Here is a 27,232-nt window from a genome sequence, read left to right on the forward strand (position 1 = left end):
TGGGGTTGTGGGCGGGGAGGCAGGTGCATCCCACGGATGGGGTGGAGGGTAGGGGGGCAGGCTCATCCTGATAGGGATGGGGGAGCAGGCATGACCTGCAGATGTGGTGGGTGGGGTGGGGTCCCCCCCCGTGAACCTACACCCCCATCCTTGCCACTGGCCCCCAGGCCAGACCAACTTGCTCAGCTCTGGCAGTGGCGAATGCTGATAAAAACAGCTGCACCTGAAGCAACTTGTGGGATGGGGATTGAGAGGGCTCGCTGGCTGAGAGGTGAGGGGATGGAGGAAGGGCAAAAATAGACCAGTGAAGGGGGAGAGGAGTGAAAACAGCATCCCTGGGGCTGCTGCCAGTGACTGGGTTTTCCTAGCCCCAGGGCTGTGCAGGGAAACTGCACAGAAGTTCCATGCACTGGTTTGACCTAAATCAAATAAGTTTCATACTACACAGATCCAGGTTTATCTTAAACTGGGTTCTGCAATTTTTAGACTGGTTTGTGTACATAGAAATTCTGTTCACTTACAGGTTTACACTGATTGCCGGTCACTAGGACTGATTGCTGGTCACTGGGACTAGGTCAGCACTGAAATGAGCTAAGTTTAAATTGAGTGGCCATTTTGAACTTGATTTAACCAGAGACCTTAGGGGCAGCAGGAAGAGGAAGCAAGCACACAGCCCATGCTGGCTAGATGCCAGAGAGCCATGCTGTAGCACCTCCAGGCTTCTGGCTGCATTTCTTGAATCAAAACTAAATGTCTATTCACTTGTTAGTCAGTTTAATCTCTGCATTTTAGACTAATCTGCAAAGACTGAATCAATTTAGCCTCAGGCTTTTTGACTGTCTGTACTTAGCCTAAGTAACCTGACAGATGTTCATTAAAAAGTGCCTTGGGATCTGATCCTCAATCCCACATGTACATAGCAGGAGGTACAATTTTGGGATCAGGAATCAGATCCCAATTGTGTCCCTTTTGCTTGCCAGTGGATATCATCCTGGGCTCCCCCTGCACTAGCAAATTGAAAGCCTGGTGTATGTAGCCCAGCCTGACCCAGTGTAGCCCTGGGACCAGCCCCAGCTGTAGTGACCACACCCGACATGCCACACATTCAATTTAAGGCACCATATAAATAATTTGTAAAAATGTTCTATATTATATATGGAACATATTTATTGCTGATTTGCCATTTTATAGCACCTTAAATTTGGTGCATGTTTAGCACCCCTGCCATTTATGCCACAATTAACACATTAAATTTGGCATAAATGTAACATGTAAAGTGGCCTAAGAGTGAAAGATTCAGGGTGATGAGCCCTTACTTGGCAAGGTCATATGTGCATGTTTAGCTTTAGGCACCATGATCTGTTACAACAAAATCATTTGAATTACTGTTATGGTGAAATCCTGGCTTTATTGCAGTCAACACAACATTCCCACTGACTGCAAGGAGGTCAAGAGAATTCCACCCCTAGTGTATAAAGTCACAAAGAGCATGAGACTCTGGAAGATCAGGACCTAGATGATCATCTTCAATTAACTGTTCCACAGAAGGGCATTGGCAATGCTCCCACTACGCACCCTCCCAGAAGAAATGTGCTGTATTGGTAACTAACTATCTAAAGAAACTTGGGAAAGCAGCTGGAGAACTCCAATGCAGAGAATGTAGTCTGCAGGTTCTTGTCTTGAATGGTTTTCAGTCAGGGGCCAGACATACCAAGAGAGTCCTACACTAGTATGCAGCTCCCACCATAAAATAGACAATCAATGAATTTTGAAGCAAAAGCATTTAGATGTAATGTAGCTTTCAGCACATTTACAATATGATGTCTATTAATAATTCATGAAGATAATAACACATAATCAATTAATTTATTTTGTCAATACTAAGCTTGAAAAACCTGCATGTTTCTTTTGAACAGCACTCTACTTTTCATTTACAAAGACCTAAATGAAAGTAGCTAAAGACCAAAAAAAATGTCACTATTAACAAGTCATAAAGTAAGAGAGAGACCAGGCACATTTGATCTTGTTCTATACATGAACCTTTCTAAGATGACTGCTCCAATTAAAAAAATGTAAAATTCTATCATTTTGATGATACCAAATGATTAACTTCACTATTATATGCATATATTTTGTTTAATGGCTTCCTTTATTTTAATAACAAAGAGAAACTAGATCTTTTCAGATGAAAGCTATATTTCATGGCTTCAGTGCAACTGGGATTTTAAAATCTGTGATGTTAACCAAAATGTGATAATGGATGTTCTCCAGGGCCCTATTTTATAACATTTTATGCAGGGCAAAACTATACATGAGAAATTACAAACATGGTGTTTAGCCCTATTTTAAGAAAGTAGAACTGACTCAAGTGTCAGAGGCCTCTGTAATTGTTTTCCGTCTGCTTCTCGTTTCTCTAATGGTTACGTCTTTAGTAAAGTGTGGCTGTGGAAATGCTGTGACAAAGGAATTAAGCTCTTTAAAGATGTATTGTAAATGATATTGAAAGGCACCATTTGTGTGATTTTGGGGGGGAGTAGGGACAAGAATATGATTGCAATACAATTGCTTTATCTGTAACAAGTTGCCTAGAAGGTTTTGTTGACAACAGAAAATAAATAAATCATCACAACAATGTCATTTCCCCTTTATTTTTTGTGTCCTTCAATTCTTAACAATTAAACTATCTAAACTTGATCATACATTGTCCCACTCTAAATTACTTCTATCTGTCCACCAGTGTTTTATGTGAGTTAAAAATAGTTCCACAGAAACATACAGGCAAGACATACATAATATTAAGTTGCTTATTGTTCAGTTCATTGTACCAGAAACAAACAAAAAATACACTTCTTCTAAGCCAGATCAAAAAAAAGTGCATGCACATGATAAATGTTTTATAGAAGGTATCTGAGCTCAAGATGGCAGCTCATGATTAATGGCTGTATCATCCTTGGCTCCACTGCAGTGAGGCCCCAGGTCTGATCTGACAAACATACCCTTCGTCTGCAGCCAATCAGCAGATGTAAGCACATAGGCCCTGTCAGGTTGACATATCATTCCTACGACAATGTCAACGAGTATTAATGTTCAATTATCTGTCCTAGAAATAACCCTCGCCTTTATGCATTGTGTAACTGCGCGCGTGGCACAGTGGTAATCCAAACGACAAGGGCAGAAATGCCCGCAATAACCCAGTAGCTGTGAGTTGGCTTTCCAACATTGTGATGACATTGCCTTGCGGTATTGAATGGGGACTCTTTTTTTTTTTTTTAACTTTCTTTTTTTGGAATCCATGTTTAAAGGACCCCAAAGACCTTTATTCCTGTCTTGGCATGGTTGCATGTCAGTAGTTCTTACAAACTCAATAAGCATGCTTCGAAAGGATAATATTTTGATTTCATTGCTACACAAAGCCATGAGCTTTTTATGTAGGACTATAAGCTGTCCATTATTTTGCAGTGTCTTTTTATTTCCTATGGTCAGGTGTATATCATTTACCATCAAACAAAAATGACAATAGCAGCCTCTTCTAGTGCTGTGTCAAGATCAATTCAACTCCAAACTGTAAAGCTAAACCAATTTGTCCAAGTGAAACATTACAGCTTCCCATTCTTAAAGAAAGTTAAAAATAAGACCTCCAACTGAGAGAGGGATGACTCAGGGGAAATATACATGAGTTCATTCTACCTGACGTCTTTTACTCTTTTTCAAATATTAAAATTATTGGTCACTTTAGTCTAGACCTAATTCAAGTCTGGCTCCCAGAGCATAAAGCTTGGCAAATATCTCTTCCTGTAAATCAGCATTATGGCAAAGTCTCATTCTAATAGGCTGCAGCACAGCTTGCATGATTTTTGTTACTATGGTACAGGTTCCTTGAACTAACATTCAAAGGTTATCAGTTGTAAATTATGCTTGCTAAGTCATCTTATACAACTAACAATTGAAGGGAGGGAGAGGGAGGAAGTTGTGTGATAATAACTAGTGCCAGCACCCAAGATAAAGCCCTCTATGTAATCTGTATTTATTTAGACAAACATTTAACCACTGCACAAACTGAAACAAACCCAAGTATATAGTAAAGGTAATTCCCTCCTGTTTCATAAACACTTTATATCTATGGAAAGTAAATATTTCAGATTGTTATAAATAAAGAACAATTTAATCTAATTTACATTTAATTTCTATTACTGAAGCCCTTGGGCTAAAGAGTACTTTTGTGACCTTGAATGAAGATTTCACCTGAAATACTTTCTTTCAAAATAAATTCAAAGCAGCTTGCAATAATTATATGTAATATATAATATTAACAATAATACATTAAATAATAACAAAGCAGATAATGTCAAATATAAATACAGTCACATGCTTCACCATAAATGATATGTAAATGCTTAAAAAACTATGAAGAATTGCATACACGGTACCACATACCTAGAGACTGATACACGCAGAGTTTACATGAATCAGTCCCACCAGAAGTGAAAAATCAACCTCAAGAGACAAACTCAGCCCCTATTTCAGCTGTACAGTGCAATAATACAGAAGCATTTTAGGTCAGGCCATGAGGAAGAATACCATGACCCCTATAGCTGAAGCATGATTTAGTCTACAGGTTTGGTTGTAACATTAAACTACAATGTAAAGTTTCCAAATAGCAAGCTGGCTGATGACTCAATTTCTCCTGTTATTCAAGACCAAACTAACTTGCCTGAGATGGATTCAAAATCTTTTTTTTCTATTTTTTCCTTTGATAATTCATCCCACCATTTACTCAAGCATGTTATGTAGGTGGAAGTGATGAATATTGCTGAGTGCCAGTATTTTTTGGTCCAAGATGAATAACCCCAAGGAGCAACTTACACTGAGTCCCAGGCTCCTGTCAGCCTTATAATTGATGATGTTTTCACTGTAAGGGGTGGGGACTGGGACCCATTAGGGCTCAATGGGGGAAGTAAACTGAGTGAATTAACTCAGCAGCTATGTCTTTTGCCATAGCTTCTAATAAGGATAAAGGTATTACTGCCAAATATACTTTAACATCATAGGAAAAAAATCAATCTGTTCAAATAAAATAAGTAATACCAGAAGTTTTTTTTTCCCTAAGTGAACTTTATACTTACAAGTGTGGAAGAACATTTTAGTCAACACTCTTCTTTCTGAGGTGCCATTTGCCACTAAACTAAAATTGAGTTTGCAAATTTAAAATGCAAGGACTAAAGATGAAAAGTGCAAAATTATTGCTATAAAGCCAATGTCTCTTTTTCTAATCGTGTTCTCAAATGTCCCATGACTTTTATAACAAAGATGTGCAAGGAAATGCACATACTGTATTTCAAATGTAGATTTTATGTCAGCATATTTTTATAGCAATTCTGAGAGCAGTTGCTCCACTTCTTATCTATGCAATCTGGAAGTAAAGCAGGCTCCCTGCCAAGTCACTGACAGCATATCTTGCCCAGGTTGCCATGGGTGACTAGTGAGTTGACAACCTAGGGATCTAGCTAAGAACAGTCACTGACTAATGGCTTCTAGATTCCCAGTGACCTTTGATCCTTTACAGTCCGGACAAAAACAAATGACCCAGTTCCTGAGGCCCCCTCAAATGTGTATTTCCAGAAAGCAGTTATCACGTAAACACTCATTAGTAGACTTGCTGTATCCAAACCAAAATGAAAATGGCTTGGATCTATTACTGTCATGTGACACAGAAATGTAAATGCAAGTGCATAAAAAATGGACTTCTCACAAATATATTATTAATTTATTTGTCATGCACATAAAATAAATCAAGGAAATCAATTGCTGAGACTAATGAGGTATATAAAAATGACTAGGAAAGTAAGGGCAATTTTCTGTCACTGACACAAAAAGTTGCCAAGGTTGGCAACAATGCTAGAAGCAATTTCACCATGTATCCAAAATCTGTGCATAGTTTCTGTCATTAGAGATTTGGTGCTATTCTGACACCAAGGGCTATCGGCTCTAATATGCTGCAGCAAAGAGGCTGGCGGCTACAGTAACCATAGAGTATGCTGTCCGAACCTTAATGATAACTTTCATCACTGCATATTGTCACCATAGCAATGAAGCTAGATGTGGGCAAATGACAAGGTTCTGTCATCACTCAGCTCCATATTACACAGCCTAGGCCTGACAGCCTTCAGGACTATTCTCTCTCATCCATCCTGAATACGCAAATAGATTCTCAACAGGCCCAAAAGTAATAATCTGTCCTTCTGCAATGTCATCATTTTACAGGAGCTACCAGTAGTGGTGTGCAGTTCTTTGGCCCAGTAAAAATTCTTTGTTTCATTCCTGATCGAATTCTCCCATTTTTAGAAAATGGGAGTGGAAATTGGCGACGGGGAAAAAAACAAAACAAAACAAATCAAATCATATTATCTATGGAAGATACTAAAAAAATGGGAAACTGAAAATTGATAAATACAGGAAAAGTTTTATTAAAATGAAGGAATATTTGGATTTTGCATCCATGCCTGGCAGAAATATATCTGTACATTTTCTTTTGAGGAAAAGCATATGCACACAACATTACTGATGGTCTAAAACCCTATTTAATGGATGCATTCACACATTGCCCTATGGCGACATTGTTACTGCGCTGTACTTCCAAAAAGAAATACTAAAGTACAGTACAGTAAGAGCCCGTATTGCATCATGCATGCAGCACACAGTTAGTTTTAGCTGCTACTTCACCGTAGCAGTACACTAAAATGACGGAGGGTGCCACTACAGTGAAGTAACTGCCAGTCACGTGTAGACTCATTGATCGCTATGACAATGTAGTACATTGTACAGAGATGTAGCGTGTCGCTATGGCGACATAGGGTGATGTGTAGATGCACCCAACATGTATCTTACATGGGCTCATAAATATTTATGCACTGTTACTTTCACATATAGAAATTTGGGATAAACTCAGGATAACTGGTATGGTCCATGAGTTTGTCACATCCTTTCTGCCCTTTTGTGGGCACTGAATGAGCAAGTACATAAATCTACCCTATTTTTACACAATTCCTTCAAGGGACCACTTAAGTAGGGCTATTCACGTTGTTTACTTCCCTGCTGCCATACCTCAGGAAGTAACCAATGTCTTGACTGTCAATGCTTCCCCTTTTAGAAGTATTCTAACCTCGTTGGCCTATCAAAGCATCTCAGTTCTCACTCACAGAACAACTCTAAAGAATCTTGAATAAGAAAGGTGAGCAAGATTTAACTTGGTGATTACTTGCTTAGCCCTTCTTTAGCTGTACATTCACTCTAGCGATATCTCACTTTTTGCTTTGTCAAACAGAAGAATCTGATTCAATGTCCAGTCCATGAACTGCACAAACTGTTTGAGTATTTGAAAAGCCATAGTGAAATGATATTTAATTGCAACTCACTTCAGTGCAACATTTATCAGTTAACACATTCCCTGCCTAGTTATGTACTATTTAACACAGTCGCCATATCACTGCACTGTGCAACACACTTGACTCTCAACTACAGCTTAGCGAGACAGTTCACTCCATGAGCATTTTAAAACTGATTTAGATTTACTGTACCATAGGAACAGCTAAGCAACTAATCTTCCAGGACAAATGTAACACATAAGAGCAACTAAACTGAAACATATAAATTCCACATATACTTAAAAATATTATTGTCTGTAATTTAATATAACAATATTTCTAGGCCTATAACCTTGCACGCAAGGCAATTTCCCAAGCATTAATACTTAAATGGGTCATATGCACCACATCTGTCATTCTGTCCTGAAGTCTATGAGGCACAACCAAGACTCTGCAAGCCTATTGATTTTTCTAGCATTTGCTTTAATTTACTTAACCATTGAGAAATCCATCAGTACATAAAGGGCAACTGTCCATTACTGCCTCATTTGCAGACATTCTTTCCCCTCATTTTTTGGTAAATATTTCCCCTTAAATCGCTGTGTGTTTACAGTGTAAAAATGAATCAGGAAAGTGCTCACACCTGTTTCTGTTCAGTAACTGCTGCACTGAGGTATATGTAATGTGCTTAAAGATAGAATAAATATCTAGACATTATTACATCTGTGTGCAAGGGGTGGTAAATTAGATCCTAATTACATTAACAGGGATTCTGCCTCCCAGCTTAAATTTTACATGAGCACTCTGTAAAAATCCAAAAGCTCTGCTGTGGTTTCTTTACGAGCTGGTGATTACAGCTACTTCCTATGCGGTCACTAAATATTCTGTTTACAAATAAATGAAGAAGCTTTGAGCCAACTTGCCAGGGTAATAATCCGTTTTTTTCCCCCAGCAAACCTTCACCACATAAGCATGGCAACAATCAGAAGCCCTGGCTTCATCTAATTACTCTATCACATAATTTCACAAATTGCCTTTTCACTGGGGAGCCAAGTGCAAAGCATGCTCACAGTGGGATTTCAGGCAGCAGCTTTCATTTACTACTCATTTCTTGTTAAATTAAACACAAAAACACCAGTTGTGTGAAAGAAGTCAAAAAAGAATGCTTGCAAATGAGCCAGACAAGTGTATCTTATATTTATACCAGTCTCACAAAATAGCTCATTGGCAAGCTGTATTTTTAATGGTACCATTATAGCCTTTAACCCTTTTCAAGTCTCTGTGCATTTTCTCCAGCAAGCAATAGGTACGTCTGAAAAATCAGGAGCACAGAACAAAAAGCAGCCTCATAATCTATTCAAACATGTCATTTAAACCAATATCAACAATGTAAAATTGCATCGGTTGGCGCATGAGTCTCACTGGCCAATATCACAATGTTTTGTTAATAACCTTGAGAGATTAGAATCATACAAATCCCTCTCCCCTCCACCCCCGTAACTCTGCACAGCAATTAATAAAGTTTAAATATCAGTCATCTGTAACAGATGACTGTCTGGGGCAGCATTGTTAGGGCCAAATCATCTCCTAATTTACACTCCAGGTAACACCACCAAATGCAAGGCTGTTTTTCACAGGGCATAACTTAGTGCAGAATTTGACTTCCAGATGCTGGGCACCAGTGTACTGTATCTAGTTTTTTGCAAATGGGAACAGGTCTGAAAATAAATCACATTAACTGATGAATAATACTTCAGGGTAAGTACAAACAGTTTCTCCTTCACAGAGGGCCCCATTCTACAGGGTGCTGATGGACCCAAAGAGCACTCTGGACCAAGAAAATTAGGTCCTTACTAAGTTTCTGAATGCTAACAAGACAGGTTTCTAGTTTAAGAACAAGGATCACACATTATTTTGAAAATAATTGCAGAGGGTATAACATTGCTAGTGGAAATGAACTAGAGGTTACATTACGATCAGGAAGACATTTTATATCAACAAGTACAAAACTAAAACACAATCATTTGTAATTAAAGCTGTTCCTTTTGTAGCACCAGAGCCAGTAGGTCAGGTACCATTTTACATCACAAACCAGCCCTTTATGCATGTAGATTTGCCAGCATTATCTGCACAGGGAGAAGAAAACATTAGCAGCAGCTGTCTGTGTGCTTCTACATTGAAAATTCTATTCATACAGACAGGTGGAGTAATTTAAAAGCCAATGTGGTGCAATTTTCATGTGACTAATGCCACTGCTTACTAAAATGCCACCATTACTACTGTTTATGAAAACATTACCAAAATTGCATTTTATTCAGAAGAATCTTATGATTCTTGTTATTAACAGCATCACAATGATCCTGCCCCAAAGCTGCAGTTAACAGCCCTCCTGGGCTCACAACCTGCTGCACTAAAGAAACTACAGTTGGATTCCAGCTTAGTGAACAATTGTAGCTGTATAGTTAGTTCCCTGAAATTTTGTAAAGCAAATTAGAGACATAGCTCTCTGGCTAGGTTTCCATATGCAACGAAGAGAAAACTCTACCAAGGGTGTCTGATACATAAATACTATGTATCTGACATAAATACAGTTGTAAAGGAACCCAACTGTAAAATCAAGCTTTTTCCTCTTTTCCACAATTGTCCTAGGGTGCCAAAGTCAGAATCCCCTCTGAGCCCAAGGCAAATGAGCAACTAAAATTCTGTCAATGGGTCTGCTAATCACTGATCCAAAATCAGGATACATTTGCATTCCAGTGGGACCGCAGATATCACCTGGGGATCCCAAAGGGCCAGCAGATTTTGGTTGATATGGACTGTACGGCTCCAAAGGTGTTCCCTGGGTGCATCTACACATGCGCTTTACTGCAGAATTGACTAATTAGCTCCGCGGTAAAGCATCACCATCTACACGTACATGGTATTTGAGGACAGTAAATTAATTAACTCCGCCATAAGATAGTAATGTCAGAGACGGTACAAACTTACAGCAGAGTCATTTACTGTGCTAAAATGCACATGTGGACACTGACCAAAACAGCAGCACTTTGAGTCCAGGTAAAGCAGCCCCAGGCTGGCAAGGCCTGGGGGGTCAACCACATGGCTCTGTAGTTTCAACACTCTCATGCCCTTGACACCACCACCTGGAGCCTGGGGCGGATTCCCAAAGCCTGCTGCCAACCAGGGCTGCTCTGTCCCAGCTCAAACTGCTGCTGTCTCATGTGCACATGTAGATGCTGAGCCCGGGAGCAGTGTACCCTGGTGTACCACGTCACTTTAACTTTATGTGTAGATGTAAGACCTGTGTGAATTATTCCATTTTGTCAAAGGTGACTTGACTGTGTTATGTACCACAGGACCCCCTTGACATCTAAAGACACCTCTTCTTATCAGTTCTTTCCTCTTTCTCTCTACTTCTAAAAACTGTTTCCCATTTTATCACTGTGGGCCTCATACATTTTTTATCCTATGTTAGCAGCTATACTACAACCTCCCAATTGTGTTATTTGCATCCTTTGAAAAAGAGGGTTTAAAAAAAAAAACAAGAATAATTTTAGTATCCTAATATTGTACATATGTACCAAAAGATGGTTTGTCAGTAACAAGGAAAGGAGAATGAATGCAATGTCTTCAGTGTGAGGTGTTCTTTTTGGAAGAAGTTTCCAGTTCATGAAACAAACTCGGCAGTTATAAGTCTTCTGCAGCCCACCTAACTGAAGATAGTGGAATACCACTGAAGTACAAAGAATCCTCTATGAAATTATGCTAGTCCCAAGTGAGGAAGTGATGTAGTGTCTTACACTCCCTTCTACTTACTTACGTTCTCTCTAGTTACATAGGAAGAACCCTAAATCAGAGTAATTTATATGGGGAGAAAATGAAATATTTAAAAATAAGAGCCAGTCAAACATTTTTTGTTGAAACTGTTGTGATGGAAATTGATTTAATGAAAACCTAGGTTTTCAACTAAACAGAATGGCAAATTTGGTAGAATGTATCCAAACCACAAGTGACCCGAGGCAACGCAAACTGAAATAAAGATAAGGCTGGGATGTGAGTGATGACATCTTAGTGTTTTAATATCAAACTTACGATGTTTGCCATGACAAACTTTTAGACAATAAACCTGAAAACCTACCATCTATGAAACTAAAATGGGGGGTGGGGGGCAGACAGGGTTCAATAAGAAGTTAAATTTTCTGCACGAATAAAAAAATTCTGGCCAGCTCCAATGAAAAATAGTAAGTAAAACAAGATGTGAGCTACTTTACCTTGTATTCTAAAGAAATGGCAATAAGTGTGAATTACACTAATTTAAGACTTCTTTATACATATATACAGCTGATGTAATTAGGGCTAGAGAATCAAGGGATTCCCTAGTGTACACAACTTATATATCACATCTGAATCTACAGAGTTTATCTTTCATTGCAAACTAACGCATCTCAAGAGATACCTTCCTGCCTCTTGTAGTGCAGCACATTTTGGCATTGTACCTGACCTGATTAAGCCTGTTACTAGCTTATTCTGGTGCTTCAAGAGATTCCTTAAAAAGTGACTGCCAGTTATGTAGCCAAGAGAGTCAGGCTTAAAAATTACGCTAATATGTTTTAATGTCTGAAGATCGATATAGATACCTTCAAGAATTCTCTGTTGTAGCAGCTGTATTAGAATATGAACCAAGAACAAAGGACTACTGAATAATTCTGAATAATACTGGAAAATTTAGCCAATTAATTTGCCTTATTTCATTAATTTCTGGCTAAGATACTAACATTTTTTTTAGTATATTTGTTATTTAACAGTAATTGCCAAACTATTTCTCTGAACTATTCTGAAATTCAAATTATTTTATTTTTATGGTGATTTTAATACAGGTAATACAGTTACTACAAGATAAAAATGGGGAAAATATGCAACAAAATAAGATAGGTTTTCACGGCGATGGATGTCCAGTCCAAAACCTATTCAACTTCTGGTTTCAACCAAACTGTTTTCACAGGTCATCATTATTTCTGAAACCTATGAGAAACTAAAGACAGAGGTTATTTGTCACATAGTTTGTGGTTGTAAAAATATCCTAACAGCCTGTTAAACTCAGTTAGGGTAGAAGGCAAAAGGAATTTATTTTCAGGGAGAGAAGTGACCAATTATAGAATCCATTTTTCATACCAATTAATTAGAACTCCTGGATTTCTCATCTGTGATCCAGCACGCATGATCTGTAGTATGTTTTCCTCTGTACAGGCAACTTAGTTGAATTCACATATAACAACCATCTATGGGGCACTGTTTCTCAGAACTGTAGAATCATGACTGAATCTAAGATCTTTTGTCTGGAGTATGAGATTTTTGTCCAGATGGGACACAGTCCACAGCCTTCATAGAAACTGTTAACTTGAAATAATGACAGCAAGCAGACATCAACAGCTAGATTGCAAAAAGTGTAATACCTTTGGAATATAGCTAAGCCCAGGTCAACAGCAACATATACGTAGAAGATAAAAAAAAGTTTGGCTTTTTCCTTATTTTTTTCCAGAATATCCCTCACCAAACTGTGGAGCTGATACAGCACCAAGAAGTTAATTTTGCATTAAGCTATTAGAATTATGGTCTTGTCTCTGCTGGATCTTTCAGTTCAGTTTCAGTCCTTTGTGACATATCAGATTGATTGATCCTTAGGATAATTTCATTCATTAAGGCTAAAATTGCCATTGTCATCCTGTGCAGGAATACGGGGTCTCAGGTGTTGCCCTTTCAAGTTAAAAATATCTGTGAATCCTGGACACCTGGCACTATGAAGGCTTGCATACTTGAAAGTTGGACTTTCTTTGCACTGTCTACAATGAAGTTAAATAAAAGGGGAGGCTTTTATATATAGGGTAAAAGTAAAAGACTTTGAGGGTAATATATTGAAATATAACTCATATTATACTATCAAGCATCAGAAGATTCATGGAATGTTAGAGTGCACATGATATTTTATACACAAGCTATATATGTGTGCATACAGGCACACATACATAGCTTGTGTATAAAAAACACATACATATACGTAAAATATATTGCATTTAACCATTGTGGTAAATAATTTATCAGTATTAATACGCTCAAAAAGAAACACATTCTCCTTAACTGGTCTAATTCTGATTATAAAGTGAATCTTTCAATAATCCAAAAAAAGATCTGCTTCTACATTTGTTGCTAAGAAAATTATTTCTAAAAAGATGTTAATATTTATATTTGTTACTTATCATAATTGTGCCGTGTTATCAGTTAAGATGCAAATCCCAGACATAACAATGGAAAAAAACATTTTTTTACTAGACAGAGTCCAGGACACTAAATATGTGCCTACTCTCCCATTTTAGCAAAATTTAAACTCTTCAGGAAACTTTTTAAAATGAAGTTAAAATAATTATTTAATTATGGGATTTACACTGAGAAAATCCTTGGGCCATCATTTTTTTAAATCATGGTAATTTGCTTTTTAAAAGGTGTTTGAAATCCTAGAATTTACCTCTTGGCACCATTAAAAAATTGTAGTTTATAATCCCCTAATGCGCTTAAACAAAGCCTTCAATAGTTTAAATTGTTATTAAACATCTTTTGGGATTATAATTTTATGGGGTTTTTTTTCCTGATTAGATGATAAACATGCAGATCATCAAATACTCATCATATAACCAAACCAATTACATTGTGTAATCCCCAAAATGAGGCTTTCATTTCCAGCTTTTTAAATTATCCTTGCTTTAAAGAGTACAGTGTCTTCACAACAAGATTAAAAGTATGCACAAAACATTTTTAACTTCTAAATTGGAAGAATGGATTGTTGGGATGGACAAATGAGGGGGCTTGAAGTAGAAATTACACCTGCCTTGGTCAAAATTGAACTCTTTTTGTTTTGGGGTTGGCAACCATCTTATTTTTTTCAGGACAGTTCCTCATTCTGCAACCTTCACTTGCAGCCAGGCCATCTGATTCATGAGGAGTTCTGCTTTAAAACTGATGGCATAATATAGTTCCAAAAATAAAATCTGGGGTATATAACATTTTGCTATGTCTTACAGCATCATGCATGAGGCTTGATGCAACTTTCTGACTTTGAACCATGGCAAACATCGTAAGTTTCAGATAAAAAACTGAGATGTCATCAGATGACATCACTCAAATCCCAGTCTTATCTTTGAGTTTGCACTGCCTAAGGTCACTTGTGGTTTGGATACGTTCTACCAAATTTGGCACGCCATCAGTTTTTATGCACTTTTTTTGGAGCTCAGATTTACAGTATTTTCCTAATAGCGGATTTCACACACAACACAATTTACATGAGATTATTTAACATACTTCTTCAGGTAAATTACAGCAAGATGCACAGGTAAGCTTAGCTCAAGTAATAGGAAAATCAGCCAGCTACCCCAAGGGGGAATTTTAATAAAAGTAAACACGAAAGTCAGAATACCAGTTGCTAAAAATAAAGTTATTTAGTCTTAAACTGTCAGCATGGTCACTATTTTTAATAGTTTTAGCTACTGGTGTTCCAATTTTTCTTTATTCTAAAAAAAATAGACAATCTGGATTAATTTATCCCCTTGAGTGTTCCTGAATTCACAGCCTACATCCAGAGAAGACAGCACTTGCATGGCCTTTGGACATACATCAAGTCAGTCCTGCTGCATCACTAAAATTAATGGGGATTTGCTGAATGACACTGCTGGAGGAGTGCTATGTGAACATGGAATCCAAGGAGTTAAAGCCTTGATTTGGAATTTTCTTCAACAAAGAAAGTTTACTTCTAAAAGCAACATGACAAGTAAAGAGCAAACCTTAGGAAATGTGGTCCCAGACTATACACAGAGGAAGCCTCAGCATATTTTAAAATATAATAAGAGCAAAGAAGAAATTAAACCAACTTCTAAACTTTTTAAAAATCATAGTTATACGTTTATTTCAAATCATTCTGACCATTAATCATTAATATGACAGACACATCAATTACTGTCTGTTTTGCTTAATTCTGTGCCATTCATATGTATTAATATTATATTTGTAAGCAAGTTTTTATCTTTTAAAAGATTTTTTCAGATAACAGCCCAATTAGGAACTGCCAACAGCCTACTGGAATACTGGATATTTCTATGTGTGTGTTATTACTAATATAACAGTAGTTAGGCTTATATAGTGCTGTTCTTCTCTAACGGTAGCTCACTTATTTATCCCCTCCATTTTTCAGATGGAGAAACTAAGGCATGGCCATGGAATGATGTTGCTACAAGTTACCAGGGCTGAGGACAGAACTCAGATCTAACTCCTGTTTCAAGTGTTCCATACACTGAGCACCGATACTGCCAGCCTAGCTGTGTTTCCCCCTTTTGTTTTTACTCAAAACAATTATTCTAGTGCATTTTAATGATATCACATCACTAATATTGCCACTATGAAAAATCACTCTTATTGTGAAAATCCAGACTCCACAGTTTCTTCTGCCTATTCCTCCTTGTAGTTTGTGTGGGAATGCAGAGGTGTTTCAAAAATCTTACTATGCATGGAGGCTTGGCAAGTCAGTTCTCCATCACCACTAGAACAGGCTTAACTCTCTGGATCAGGCAGCTGTCCTTCCCTGTGCAATCCAGGTTGGGTGTTCACCTCCCATTTAGGCATCCCACCTTTCATTAGGTGCTAGATTCCTGGAGACAAATGCAGAAGGATGTTCTCTAGTATCTGTCCCTTCATCCTGTTTGACCTGTACTGGATGTTGCATGCACAGTCTCTTCAAAGTCAGCATCAAGCCTAAGAATTCATCAGGTTGCTTGTTCATCTTTCATAATCCTGATCTTTCTCCCCCAGGAGTTTTTCTAGGCACAACAACAAAAATCAGTCTCCTCTCCCATGAAGAGAGTGCCTGACCCTATTTTGCACTTAAGTGATCCTGCAGATGGTTGTTAAGACTTGTACTGTTTCCATGCACTGAACATCAAACCTAGACTCTGATGGAACAGCCTTGAGAGTCATGCCTTCACAGATCTGTGAAGTAATCATTTTCTTTTAATTGCCAGTTTATTTTGAAGGATCCATGTTGGTGGTCTGTTCTATTTTCTTACATGATTTCCAAGAAGTTCAGTTCCTTTCTTAGACAGTCTATAAACAGTGATTCAAGAGTTACAGGAAATTGGATGACTTTGTGTTGATAGCCAGGACTCTGGTAACTGCTGATGTCTTGTGATATTTCAGGTATAGGTCAGGATACGCTTAAATAAAAAAAGAAGACTCTACCTCTGTAACATTCTGTAGTGATGAATTAGATTCAATTTGTCTCTTTATCCTGGTTTCAAACTGATTGGGTAAGCAGCCCAAAGATGTGTACAAAGTGCTAGCCAAAAGAAACTGCTTTCTCCTGAGAAACGTTTGAACTTGTCTTCAGTTCTCATTCCAGCTCATTTCTGTCAGTGTTAATTGTTAAGAAATAACTTGATTTCCTCCAGCTATCGAGGGAAACAGAGAGGTTTGCAGGTCTGAGATCTTTACTTGGGCATTCTTAAAACAGGATTTTTTCATGGGATGGGGGGTGAATGGACATGGTCTTCTAGTTTGCAAGTAAAGTCCAAAGCATTTGGGAGGCCATAGCCCTGGTGTTTCTATTTATAGAGAATGCTGAACCAAGTGATGATCAGATACCCAGAAGCCTTTTAAGCTGGGCTCGAATATTACGTTCCAATTTTTTTCCTTAGAAATGCATCAGTAATCATGCTTCTTTTTGGTGGAATAAACGATCGCTCTTGAATATTACTAATACCACTCGATAATTCCCCTAAAATTATAACTTGTGGGCACTTTTGTTTCTTTGTCGAGGGGGTCCAGAGGAGGGCCACTCGTATGGTTAGGGGTTTACAGGACAAGCTCTATGAGGAGAGGGTGAAGGACCTGGACCTCTTCAGCCTCCGCAAGAGAAGGCTGAGAGGTGATCTTGTGGCCACCTACAAACTCAGCAAAGGGTTGGAGATGCTCTGTTCACAAGGGCGTCTCTTGGGGTAACAAGGAACAATAGTCACAAACTTACAGAGAGCAGATTTCGGCTAGATATCAGGGAAAACTTCTTTATGGGTGGCCAAAATTTGGAATGGGCTTCCAAGGTGCTCTCCCCTACCTTGAGGGTCTTTAAGAGAAGGCTGGATAGGCATCTGGCTGGAGTCATCTGACCCCAGCACTCTTTCCTGCCTAGGCAGAGGGTTGAACTCAATGACCAGATGAGGTCCCTATGAAACTATGAATTTGTCCAAAGAATTAGATTCCTAGTTTGCTGTTGGATGTACCTGAGATTAGCAAGGGCAATGACTACCTCCTTTCAAAAAAGAGGGTATCCAGACTGGTGGAAAAAGCCTACCCATATCTGGAAGAGTTACTGGACTGGATTATCTGGTTTTCTAGAGTCCAGGATGCAATGAGGCTAGTTGCTAATATGGCCTGTGAGATGCAGTTTTCTACAGCCATAGCCCAGGCAGAGCTGACTCTTTCCATAGCATCAACACACTTCACTGTCATCTTTCTGCAGGCTTATAGTCAGTCATCCATTTCAATGCAGGTGTTCTCTGGGGCTCTTGCTTTTGAAAGAAAAGAACAGAACCCTGGCTTCCCATGATAGAAAAAACCACATCCTTATCATGTAATAACAAGTTACAGAAATTTGTATTCTCAAGCTCCTCTCAGATATAACAGGTGCTTGAAAGAGCCTAAAACATCTAATTTTCTCAGCAATGCATCCCAGCGCTTTTGCTATTGGAAAGGAGTCTCTTGTCCCACCTTAAGATGACTTGATTTGGCTGTAATAACATGCAGTCTGCGGTAAGTTGAGGTAAAGAGTATGATCCAATAGTTTTACAAAACTGAACAGGCAAGCCTCGATTCCAACAAGATGTTGCAGGAACATACAAGTAAAGAGGTGTTTTTCACTAAAGATTCATAGAATTACAGCTGATCTTATACCTGGATGGTAGATCTTTAAACTGGCAATCCTGGGAAAAGGGCATTGCCTTTATTGCTAGGGTCCTGAGGATTGCAATCTTCACTCATTATGAAGTGAGAAGGTTAGGGCCTCTAGGACATATCTCCCACAAGCTAGTGGCACTCTGGTCATTGTAGCAAGCAGCTTGGGGAGAGGTACTCAGCATATGCAGCATCCACCGCAATGGTTGGAAAGTACCTAGTTCATGAGAGGTTCTTGTGGAAACAAGTAGCGACAATAGAAATAAAATGAATATCATAGCATGTCAGGAACAAGACAGCTTGAGCTGGGGTTATGCATACTAGGTGTGTGTATTTGTCATACTTTGTTGTGAGTGAACTATTTTCTGCTCTAACTGCAGGGTTGCCAGCGTGCATCTCCCAACTGGGAATGCAAATTGGTTCCACAACATCAGCCAACTGGCACAGAGACGTCAGGCTAGTATGAGGAGCAGAATGCCACTGGACTTACGGGCCAGGATAGAGTGTCTCCAATGGCATGGCATTTGTGGAATATTTTGGAATCAAATGCTCCCAAACTAATATAACACACTATGGGCTTGGGGAGAAGACAGCCTTGTAATGGGGGTCCAGCATTTACCTGGCAGAGTGATAGCTGCCTCAGCTTCCTGAAGTAGTGGCACCCTGGTTTTACTCTGGTCTTGTGGAGACACGGAAAGCATGACACCAAAAATCCCCCTTGCACAAAATACGGCAAAGGTAGGGAGCAACTGGCAGGTGTCTAAGGACCCATCCAGGCAGGGAAGGGAGTCAGTAGTCTGCAGGAAGATTTGTTTATTTCAAGGTGCAGCAGGAAGGGAAGGATTCTCTCTCTGATACTGGTGCTGACAGCCTTGTCAGCTACTGGTTACTCTCAGAGCAAGGGAAATAGGGATGATTTGCATAACCATTTCTCTGGTGTTGGGATTGGGCTCCTTGTCTGACCCCCACCTCAATTACAGAAGTCAAGGAAGTGGATCATTGATGCACTTGGAGAACAGAAGTGTGGGACAGACTTTGGGATCATGCAAACATTTCTTATTTGTGTCTCATGGTTCCATCATGGACAGGGGCAGTTGGAATATATTGGTCTGTGGGATGAAATCCTAAATTAATGAGCACAGGATGATGCTTCACCACATAATACTCATAGGCTGGACAAAAAGAAGGCTGGTATTAGGAACATTTCATCGATCAGTAACAGGAGCTCTCTCAGATACAGTGTTCTTAATGAAAACAGCAGCCTAAAGCTCAACCCAGCACACCTTTCTGGAGCTTTAATTTCTAATCACATACAAATACAGGTACCTGAGACAACAGAAATAAGTACATATTTTTCCTTGTGTTAAATACAGCAATAATTCATACTCAGAACCTAAGACAAATATGTTTTTCTCCATTTAAGCAGATACATTCAAACCTTTCTCTAATACATATTCTGTGATCTCTAGCAAATTTTTTTCTTCCCGTTTATTTTTTGAATTTCTCCAGAACACAGAAAAATGGGCAAAAGGGTACACACTGCAGCATAGTAACAGCACCTGCCATGAAAGCCAAAAGGCGCTGCAGCCATGTGAACAAGGGCAGGATTGGTCTCTAACATTATTAAGATTTGATTAATCAAACTTGGAGAAGAGCTCCTCTCAGCAACTGCACCCAAAACCAAAACACTAAAAAGCAACACAAAATATATAAACATACTATTAAAGCTTTTTTTCTGGGCATCTAGCAAACAATGAATGCAATGACTGCAATTGCTACCATCAGAAATACTCCAAGCTTCCTGTCAGTAGCATATTAAAACCGTTTTATTTTTCTACTAGCAAAGCTATGACAATTTTTCCATGTTTATATCACATATGTGATCTAGAATGCACTTACTGTGAGATGCTGGAACAGCCATGCCCTCATGATATTTGTGGCTACTTTGGGAAAGATGCCACGCTTTTTATGTCGCTTTTTGTCCTTATCTGGATCATCATCATCACCTGTGCTGGGGGAAGCTACACTGTTGTCCAAGCCGTCACCTGTAAATATAGTGAATCAAATTTTGACTTATGCTATCTTTAGATACTTCGGCCAAAGCCTGACGTTGGGTATAAACGGCATGAATATTGAAATGTGATAGAAATTCTTTTACATCATAATTCACCGGAGCAGGGGTGGGGGAGGGGTTGAATAATTATCTCAGCCCAGTTCTGGTTTATTCTGAAGAGTTACAGGAGTGACATAGCCACTTCCCTAATTTGATGCAGGATTTTTGCAAGTACCCCACATGCCAGGGTGCAGAAGTGGTCTCTTCATGACATGTTATTTTACAGAAATAACTTCCACGTGTTTATAGATCAGGAAAATGGTGTTTGACCAAACTGTGGTTTGCAATATGTTGATTCTGTCAGATCACCTTGATATGTGGAATAAGTGGTGTCATGTGCTACTCAGTGATGCACAGCTCAAATGAGAAGAGACACTTTGGAAGCAACCCTCTTGCACCCCTGCATCCTTTACTGAAGTTCAAAGAGACATTGGTGAGACTCCGACTCTGTCTTTGTTAAAGAGGAAATTTCAAAAGACGCCTAAAGGCATTAGATGCTCAACTCACATTGACTTTCAATGGAATTTGGGCACCCATGCCCCTCAGGTACAGTTAAAAATCCCAGCCTAAGAAAATTCACACTGGGGTAACTGGATACCACATTGATGTAACTATCAAAGTCAGTTGTGGTAACGTGTAAACCCTGTTTTACACTGGTTTACCATGACTACCATAGGCATTTGCACTAGTACAACAAAGCACTGGGAATTTCTTTAAAAGTTGAGAGGACCTTAGACAGCTCATCAAATTAACAGCTTAGCAACAGGAGTATTAAACCAGGTAGCAGCCACTTTTGTCCATGATGAACCAGGGGTCTAGTATTCAAAGAAAAGCAAAGGTTGCAGTGTATGGTCAAACTGTGCAATATTTTTCATTTAAACCCTGAAAGTAGCTTTTAAACAAAACTATATAGCAATTTATTCCTTTCATCCTCTACGTATGGCTAGAATGGTAATACCGTGGCTTCCAAGAACACTATTTTTGTAATAATACAGAGTTGTGATGCAATTAAGCATGTGTTCTCCATACCCCTAGGCAAGAATGGTCAAGAAAGTCATCCAAACTGGGAAGAATCCAGAGTAACTCTTTTTTGTTAGGAGTAAAAAAGGAAGGGCTTTGGGCTGTCAGCATTATGATCTGTTATACAGAGTTTAATGCAAAGAAGTGATTAGAAGTTTTATATTTTTAGTATTTTAGTGACCATGGCAAATTTGTAACTGTTCTTATGACTTGCTCTGTGTACTTAATGAAAGGCTAGCCTTGAATATTCATATTTACAAACAGCTATCTTTGACTAATGAATTCTGTGAAAGCCCAGTATATAAAAAAGGCTTTTATACAGAGAAGCAATTCACCATATAAAATAATAATTCATAAAAGAAACATGAGCAAAGGAAACAACTCAAGAGCATTTACAATTTCCATGGGCTAATCCACTTTCTATCTGTGAGAGGCAAACATGGAAAAGAAAAATATTACATGTTCATTGATTAAAAATGAAAAGCTTCTAACCTAATGACACTGCCTTTCTCCACCTCCCTCTGATTGTTTCACCCTTATTTTTAAAATACACTTTCTACCCATTTCAAAACCCCTTCAGAATAATTTAGTAGGCAATGCCTAGCGCCTGACTAGAGGAGTATTCATTGATAATTTATGGAAATATCTACTATAATCCAACAGAGATGACTTTTTTTCCAGCTTTGTGCATCAATAGATAATCAAGGCCTTAAAGCCGCCTTAGCTTCCCATTACCTCAGGCAAAAGAATTCCTGAAAGCATGCCTTCAGGGCACCTGAATTATATACTCCATTAGGAGAGGAAAAGCTTTCTGCATTCCATGTATAACACTCCCCAGAACCTTTCCTGTTTATTTCTGCTGTATGAAAGCAGAAGCATTAGGAACAGAATTTTTTAAGTGAAGACTTATGTAGATACAATGGAGAAACCTTTCAAGCGAGAGCCAGATCACCTCCTTCAATCCCTGGCAGTGACCTATCCCAAATAAAAGGTTTCTGTTACATCATTAGCTCAAGCCAAAAACAGCCTTGGCTTAATGCACAGTTTGTTCTTCCTACTGTTTTTAGGCAAATTCAGCTACTTTACTCCCATCTGGGAGGGAAATTACACTGCTGGGTTGTAATCTAAGACAAGATTTTCATTGGAAGCAAATGCTTTCAATCCAGTGTAAATACTGGTGCATGTTCAGAAAAGCCTAAAACAATAAACTTGGGTCCTGTCCAACACGAGTTAGGGAAAGTGAAAGGAAGAAAGTGGATAATAAAGCAGCAGACTATTCTAAGTCCAAATACTTTGGTAGATTTTAATAAATTGTTTAACCTCTCCTACTTTTTTAAATTGAAAATTGATCCTGGAAGGACAAAACCACAGAGGAAAGTCTAAATAGTCAATTGTGTATTTTGGTATTTCCATTCACTCTGCAATTTGATACGTTCACCTCTGTGAGGTCTCCAGAGAATTTCTTTCCTTTTTTCCTATTTTTAAAGATCACTAAACAAACCTGAAGAACCACTGACCAACCACATGGTAGCGGCTAGGAACCACATTTGTAAAATGTCAGCAGTGACTTCATTCCTGAAGTTGACTTCTCCTGCCGCCAAATGAAGGCAAACTGAAAAGGTGGAAATAATCATAAAAATGATGCTAGTCCATAAACAAGCTTACAGCCTCATTAGTATAGCAGTAGGCTCCACTGGGTGATTTATGCTCGTTTTGCTGATGCCATGAGGAAATGCCATAGGGCAACTTTAGCCAACTGCTAATGGTTTCTGACAGCTTCTTAGCAACTAGTGCAAGCAACGTTGTGGCGTTTGCTAGTGACAGAAACTGAAAATGTCATATTATCTGCCCATGTGTCACGAAGTCCGTGTGGCAATTAACTAGTAGGCCAGTGACTGAGAGGCCAGAGGCTCTTAGAAATGGCCTTTGGCAATTCAGGGGCAGAGTAGGCACACTGCTTGCATTCACGTTGCACATACGCAACATTCTAATGCAGAAATCTGGTTCATACTACCTCTGTCTCAGTCACTGATGAGCTTGGTCCACTCAAATCCTTTGTCTGTAGAGAAACTCCCAGTTGCTTTCTCTTTAGGCATGGCATGACATTATCAGAGGAATTTAAAGTAATCTGTCTTGATATGATTGTTTGAAATGGCACTTTAATTGGCAATACCTGATTCTCTATTTTTGAACACTGAATCCAAAGGTGCTAGCTGTTTTTCTGCTCTCTCACAAATTAGTCTAAAAGGATTTAAGATCACTGAAGCAGACTCATTGCCTGTCAAATTGCTAGGAGCAGAGGAACTCTGCACAGCAACTAGACACTATTTAAAAAACACCGAGCCTATAACAAGCATAAGGAGAGCTTTGGCTCCACATTTCAGTTTCTGAGCTATCAAAACCATGTACTATATGTCAAACTGTCAAACCTTTCAGCATGGCCATTTGCCCTTTCAAATAATATTTAAGAATTGTTTTTACAAAATTTTATAGGCCATGGTCTAGTGAAAGAGGCCAACCAACAAAGAAAGGAATTTGTACTACAATTCGTCCATGGACAATTTCTTGTGAGACCTGGGCCTGTCCCCATGGAGTAAGGCAGGTGACCTGTGGCAGCTCCCAGGCTGTCAGAGAGCTCAGATTTCAAACACACTCAACTCAAACGTCCCAGAGTTGCCTATTTAAGCACACCCAGGCATTTAGGCTGTGCTATCTTGTTCCTTTCAAGAAAGGATAAAGCAGCATTTATCATATTCAGACCATTCAATGGGTCAGGCTGGCCATGTCAGCAGGGGTTCCTCTCATTCAGGTTACTCCCTCTAATAACTTCTCTTCCTGCCCTCACCCCCAAAATTGTGCATACAAACAGTAAAAGGCAACATGATTTTCAACAATCCCACAGCATTTGTTTGCAAAATGTATTCCTTTTGAGAGTAACTTTATGCATGCACTTGCATTCATTAGTAACAACGAGGAGCAGAATCTGCAAAACTAAAACCATTTTTCTTCGTTTTACAAGAAGCCAAAGTGAATTTTACTACAATTTAACATTAAAAGTCAGGAAGTACAACATTTTGTGTAATATCTAAATTTAGTCCCAGTTTTCAAACATGGAAGCCTAATCTATAGTTAATCTTTATATTTAATATTGATATTTAATTTATATTTAGGCATCTACATATGAGCGGAATACTCATGATTCGCATTTATTTCCATAGGAGTCACAGGTGCTCAGCACCCTTGAAATTCAAGCTGCTTCTCCTGAGGTGCCTCTGGCATATCCTCACAAACACACATCATTTTGTGCATCGTGGTACTCTCACTGAATTCAAGGGAACTATTACAGTTAAGAATATAGGCCAATATGCAGCACTAAAGTTCCTACGTTCAGATGTTGGCCTCAAATCGGACACCAATATTGGAAATTTTTGCCTATAAAAGCTATATTCCATACATTATATATATACAAAGTAATCCTGTGAGCCTTATTCATTCTACTGGATTGCTTGCATGAGTAAGACAAGCAGGACTTTGCTCACTATATATAACTTTGTCTAAATATACACTTGACCAGAACGTTAATTTCCTTTTCCACTGGATGTTTAGGCTGCAAAGACCCCCTTGTTAGGTGTCTCAAAAAGCTAATCCTACTTCTAAAGCCAACTGATAAATATATCCCCCCAAATATTTACACAATAGACAATCTTATTTGAGTTACCATTTCACTGCAAGTAGCGATGTCATGTGATGAAATTTGCAGAAAAAATATTGGTATTTTCCATTAGAGGAACACATTCTTTTAAAATTCTGCATTTCTCAAGAGCATTTAACATTTAAAAAGAGGTGGCTTTTCGGCTGGGATCATACTGATAAAAATAGTTTAAAGCTGCCAGGAAAAAAGAACAGCTTTGCAACAAGTCTGAAAAATTAGACAGCACTGAAACTTGCACAACCAATCAAAATGCAGGATGGATGGCACATTCCAAGTTCCAGCTTTTACAATCCACTTTTAGATAAGAATCTAAATCCACCACTTTAAGGAGTTCACTGAAGAAAATGTTAAAGAACAGCACTGGGAAATACCACAGCAACTTTTAAGTGCCCCCTGAACTGGAAGGCTCCATTAACATAGGACTAACCCAGAGTCTTTTAAAATACACAGAACTCCCTGCATTTAAACTTATTTCTTACCAAATATTTCACATGAATGGCTGCTTCTGACTCTTGGAACAATTTTAGGTTGCACACTTTTGTGCTTAATAATATAATACAATAAAGCAATATACTGTAGCCAGAAACTCTTGGATTTTATATTAGAATGACATTGTTTTACATTCCAATGAAATAATAGACATATAGCTTCATTTTATGTTCCTTTAGGTAAAGTATTTTTTTTAAAATGAATAAAAGTAAACCAACAACATTCAGGTATGCATTTCCTCTTTAATTCTGACTACTTTTATTATGAGAAACTTTATGTTCTCTAAGCAGAATATTTTAATATTTACCCATTTACTCATGGCTCTGCTTTTTCCTTTCTCTTGTAATCTAAGCAGGAGCACAATCCATTTGGAAATCATTCGTCAAATGAAGGTGTTCTTTGTCATTGAAAAGATTGATCTCATACAATTAAAAGAAAAGGATCATGGGAAAAAAAGCATTTTGGGAAATCTGGAAGATGTTGAAATGATGTTAGCATATCAAATTGTACTGGAAAGGTGTGTTTATTAACAAGCATAATTTAAACTATGATAATGTTCCAGAGAGATTTTAAATGGTGACAAGACAACTTCCCTCGATTTTACAGACAGTGAATTACAATGAACTACTATAATTTATGCACTTTTATCTCAGTGCTCCCTTACAAAATCTATGCACTTTTTCTCTCACAAGTTCCTTAAAAATACGTAAGATGGGTTTGTCATCATTTTGAAGCTTTCAGAGAGCATAAGGGGTCCAAATTGTGTGAAACAGTCTTCATGTATGACACACAACAATTTGAGTCTTCCAGCTCAAATCCTGCTGAATTTATGAGCTGAGGACTAATGTTGAAGATTCAGGGATGCTGTAAATTCTTGTAGAGTAGGACAGAAGGAAACTATTGAATCGTGCCGGTAATAGCATTTGGAACATGAAATATCCTTATGTATCTCCAATGATTGACTGGAATTGGGGAAGTACAGGGGAATGTGGAGATTTATATTTTTACAATACCAGTTCAAATTCGGCCCTGGACTGTAGTGACTAAAGTAATTTCCAAATGACAAGTATTCAGAGGCATCTGGGAAATGAGGTGGTGGTATGATCTTAGCTCCTAGTGGGCAAATGTATGCTTTCACAAAAAACTATTCCCCCTCTCCCAGCCTTCCCCCCGCCACCTGTGCTAAGCTGCAAAGCTAAGCAGAGAGAGAGGGGACAAACACTGAACCACCATCTCATTCCAGAACACATTTAAGACAGATTGGCACAACGGTGGGATATTTCCACATCTTTTAATCCATACTATACCTGTCCTTGTGGGTAAACAGGAGGTTTCACATGACAGGCCTGTCAATCTGGCAGTTTTCACAACAAAGCATTCATGGTTTTAAAAAAAAGTAACTGTTCACCCACTGCGAACTGCTCTCAACCTGCCAAAGCCCCAGCATGGAACTAGAACTGAGAATGGGGAAGACAAGAAAAACGGCCAAGTAGAAAGCTTAATGTGGCTGTGGGATTTCTTTATTGAAATAACATTTTCTATGAGTTCAGTTTC

General features: G+C 38.5%; 1 protein-coding gene across 2 annotated transcripts in view; it reads right to left on the reverse strand.

The window, feature by feature from the left end:
- The window catches only part of MEIS1 (Meis homeobox 1), a 163,945-nt gene that overhangs the window by 54,378 nt on the left and 82,335 nt on the right, over positions 1-27,232 (reverse strand). For both annotated transcript variants that reach the window (XM_019516572.1, XM_019516573.1), the window contains exon 8: positions 20,244-20,389. In XM_019516572.1, coding sequence (XP_019372117.1) covers positions 20,244-20,389 — 146 coding nt within the window. The remainder of the gene's footprint in view (positions 1-20,243; positions 20,390-27,232) is intronic.

Source organism: Gavialis gangeticus, unplaced genomic scaffold (assembly GCF_001723915.1).
Source record: "Gavialis gangeticus isolate Ggan-Ray unplaced genomic scaffold, GavGan_comp1, whole genome shotgun sequence".
Taxonomy (NCBI): Eukaryota; Metazoa; Chordata; order Crocodylia; family Gavialidae; genus Gavialis; species Gavialis gangeticus.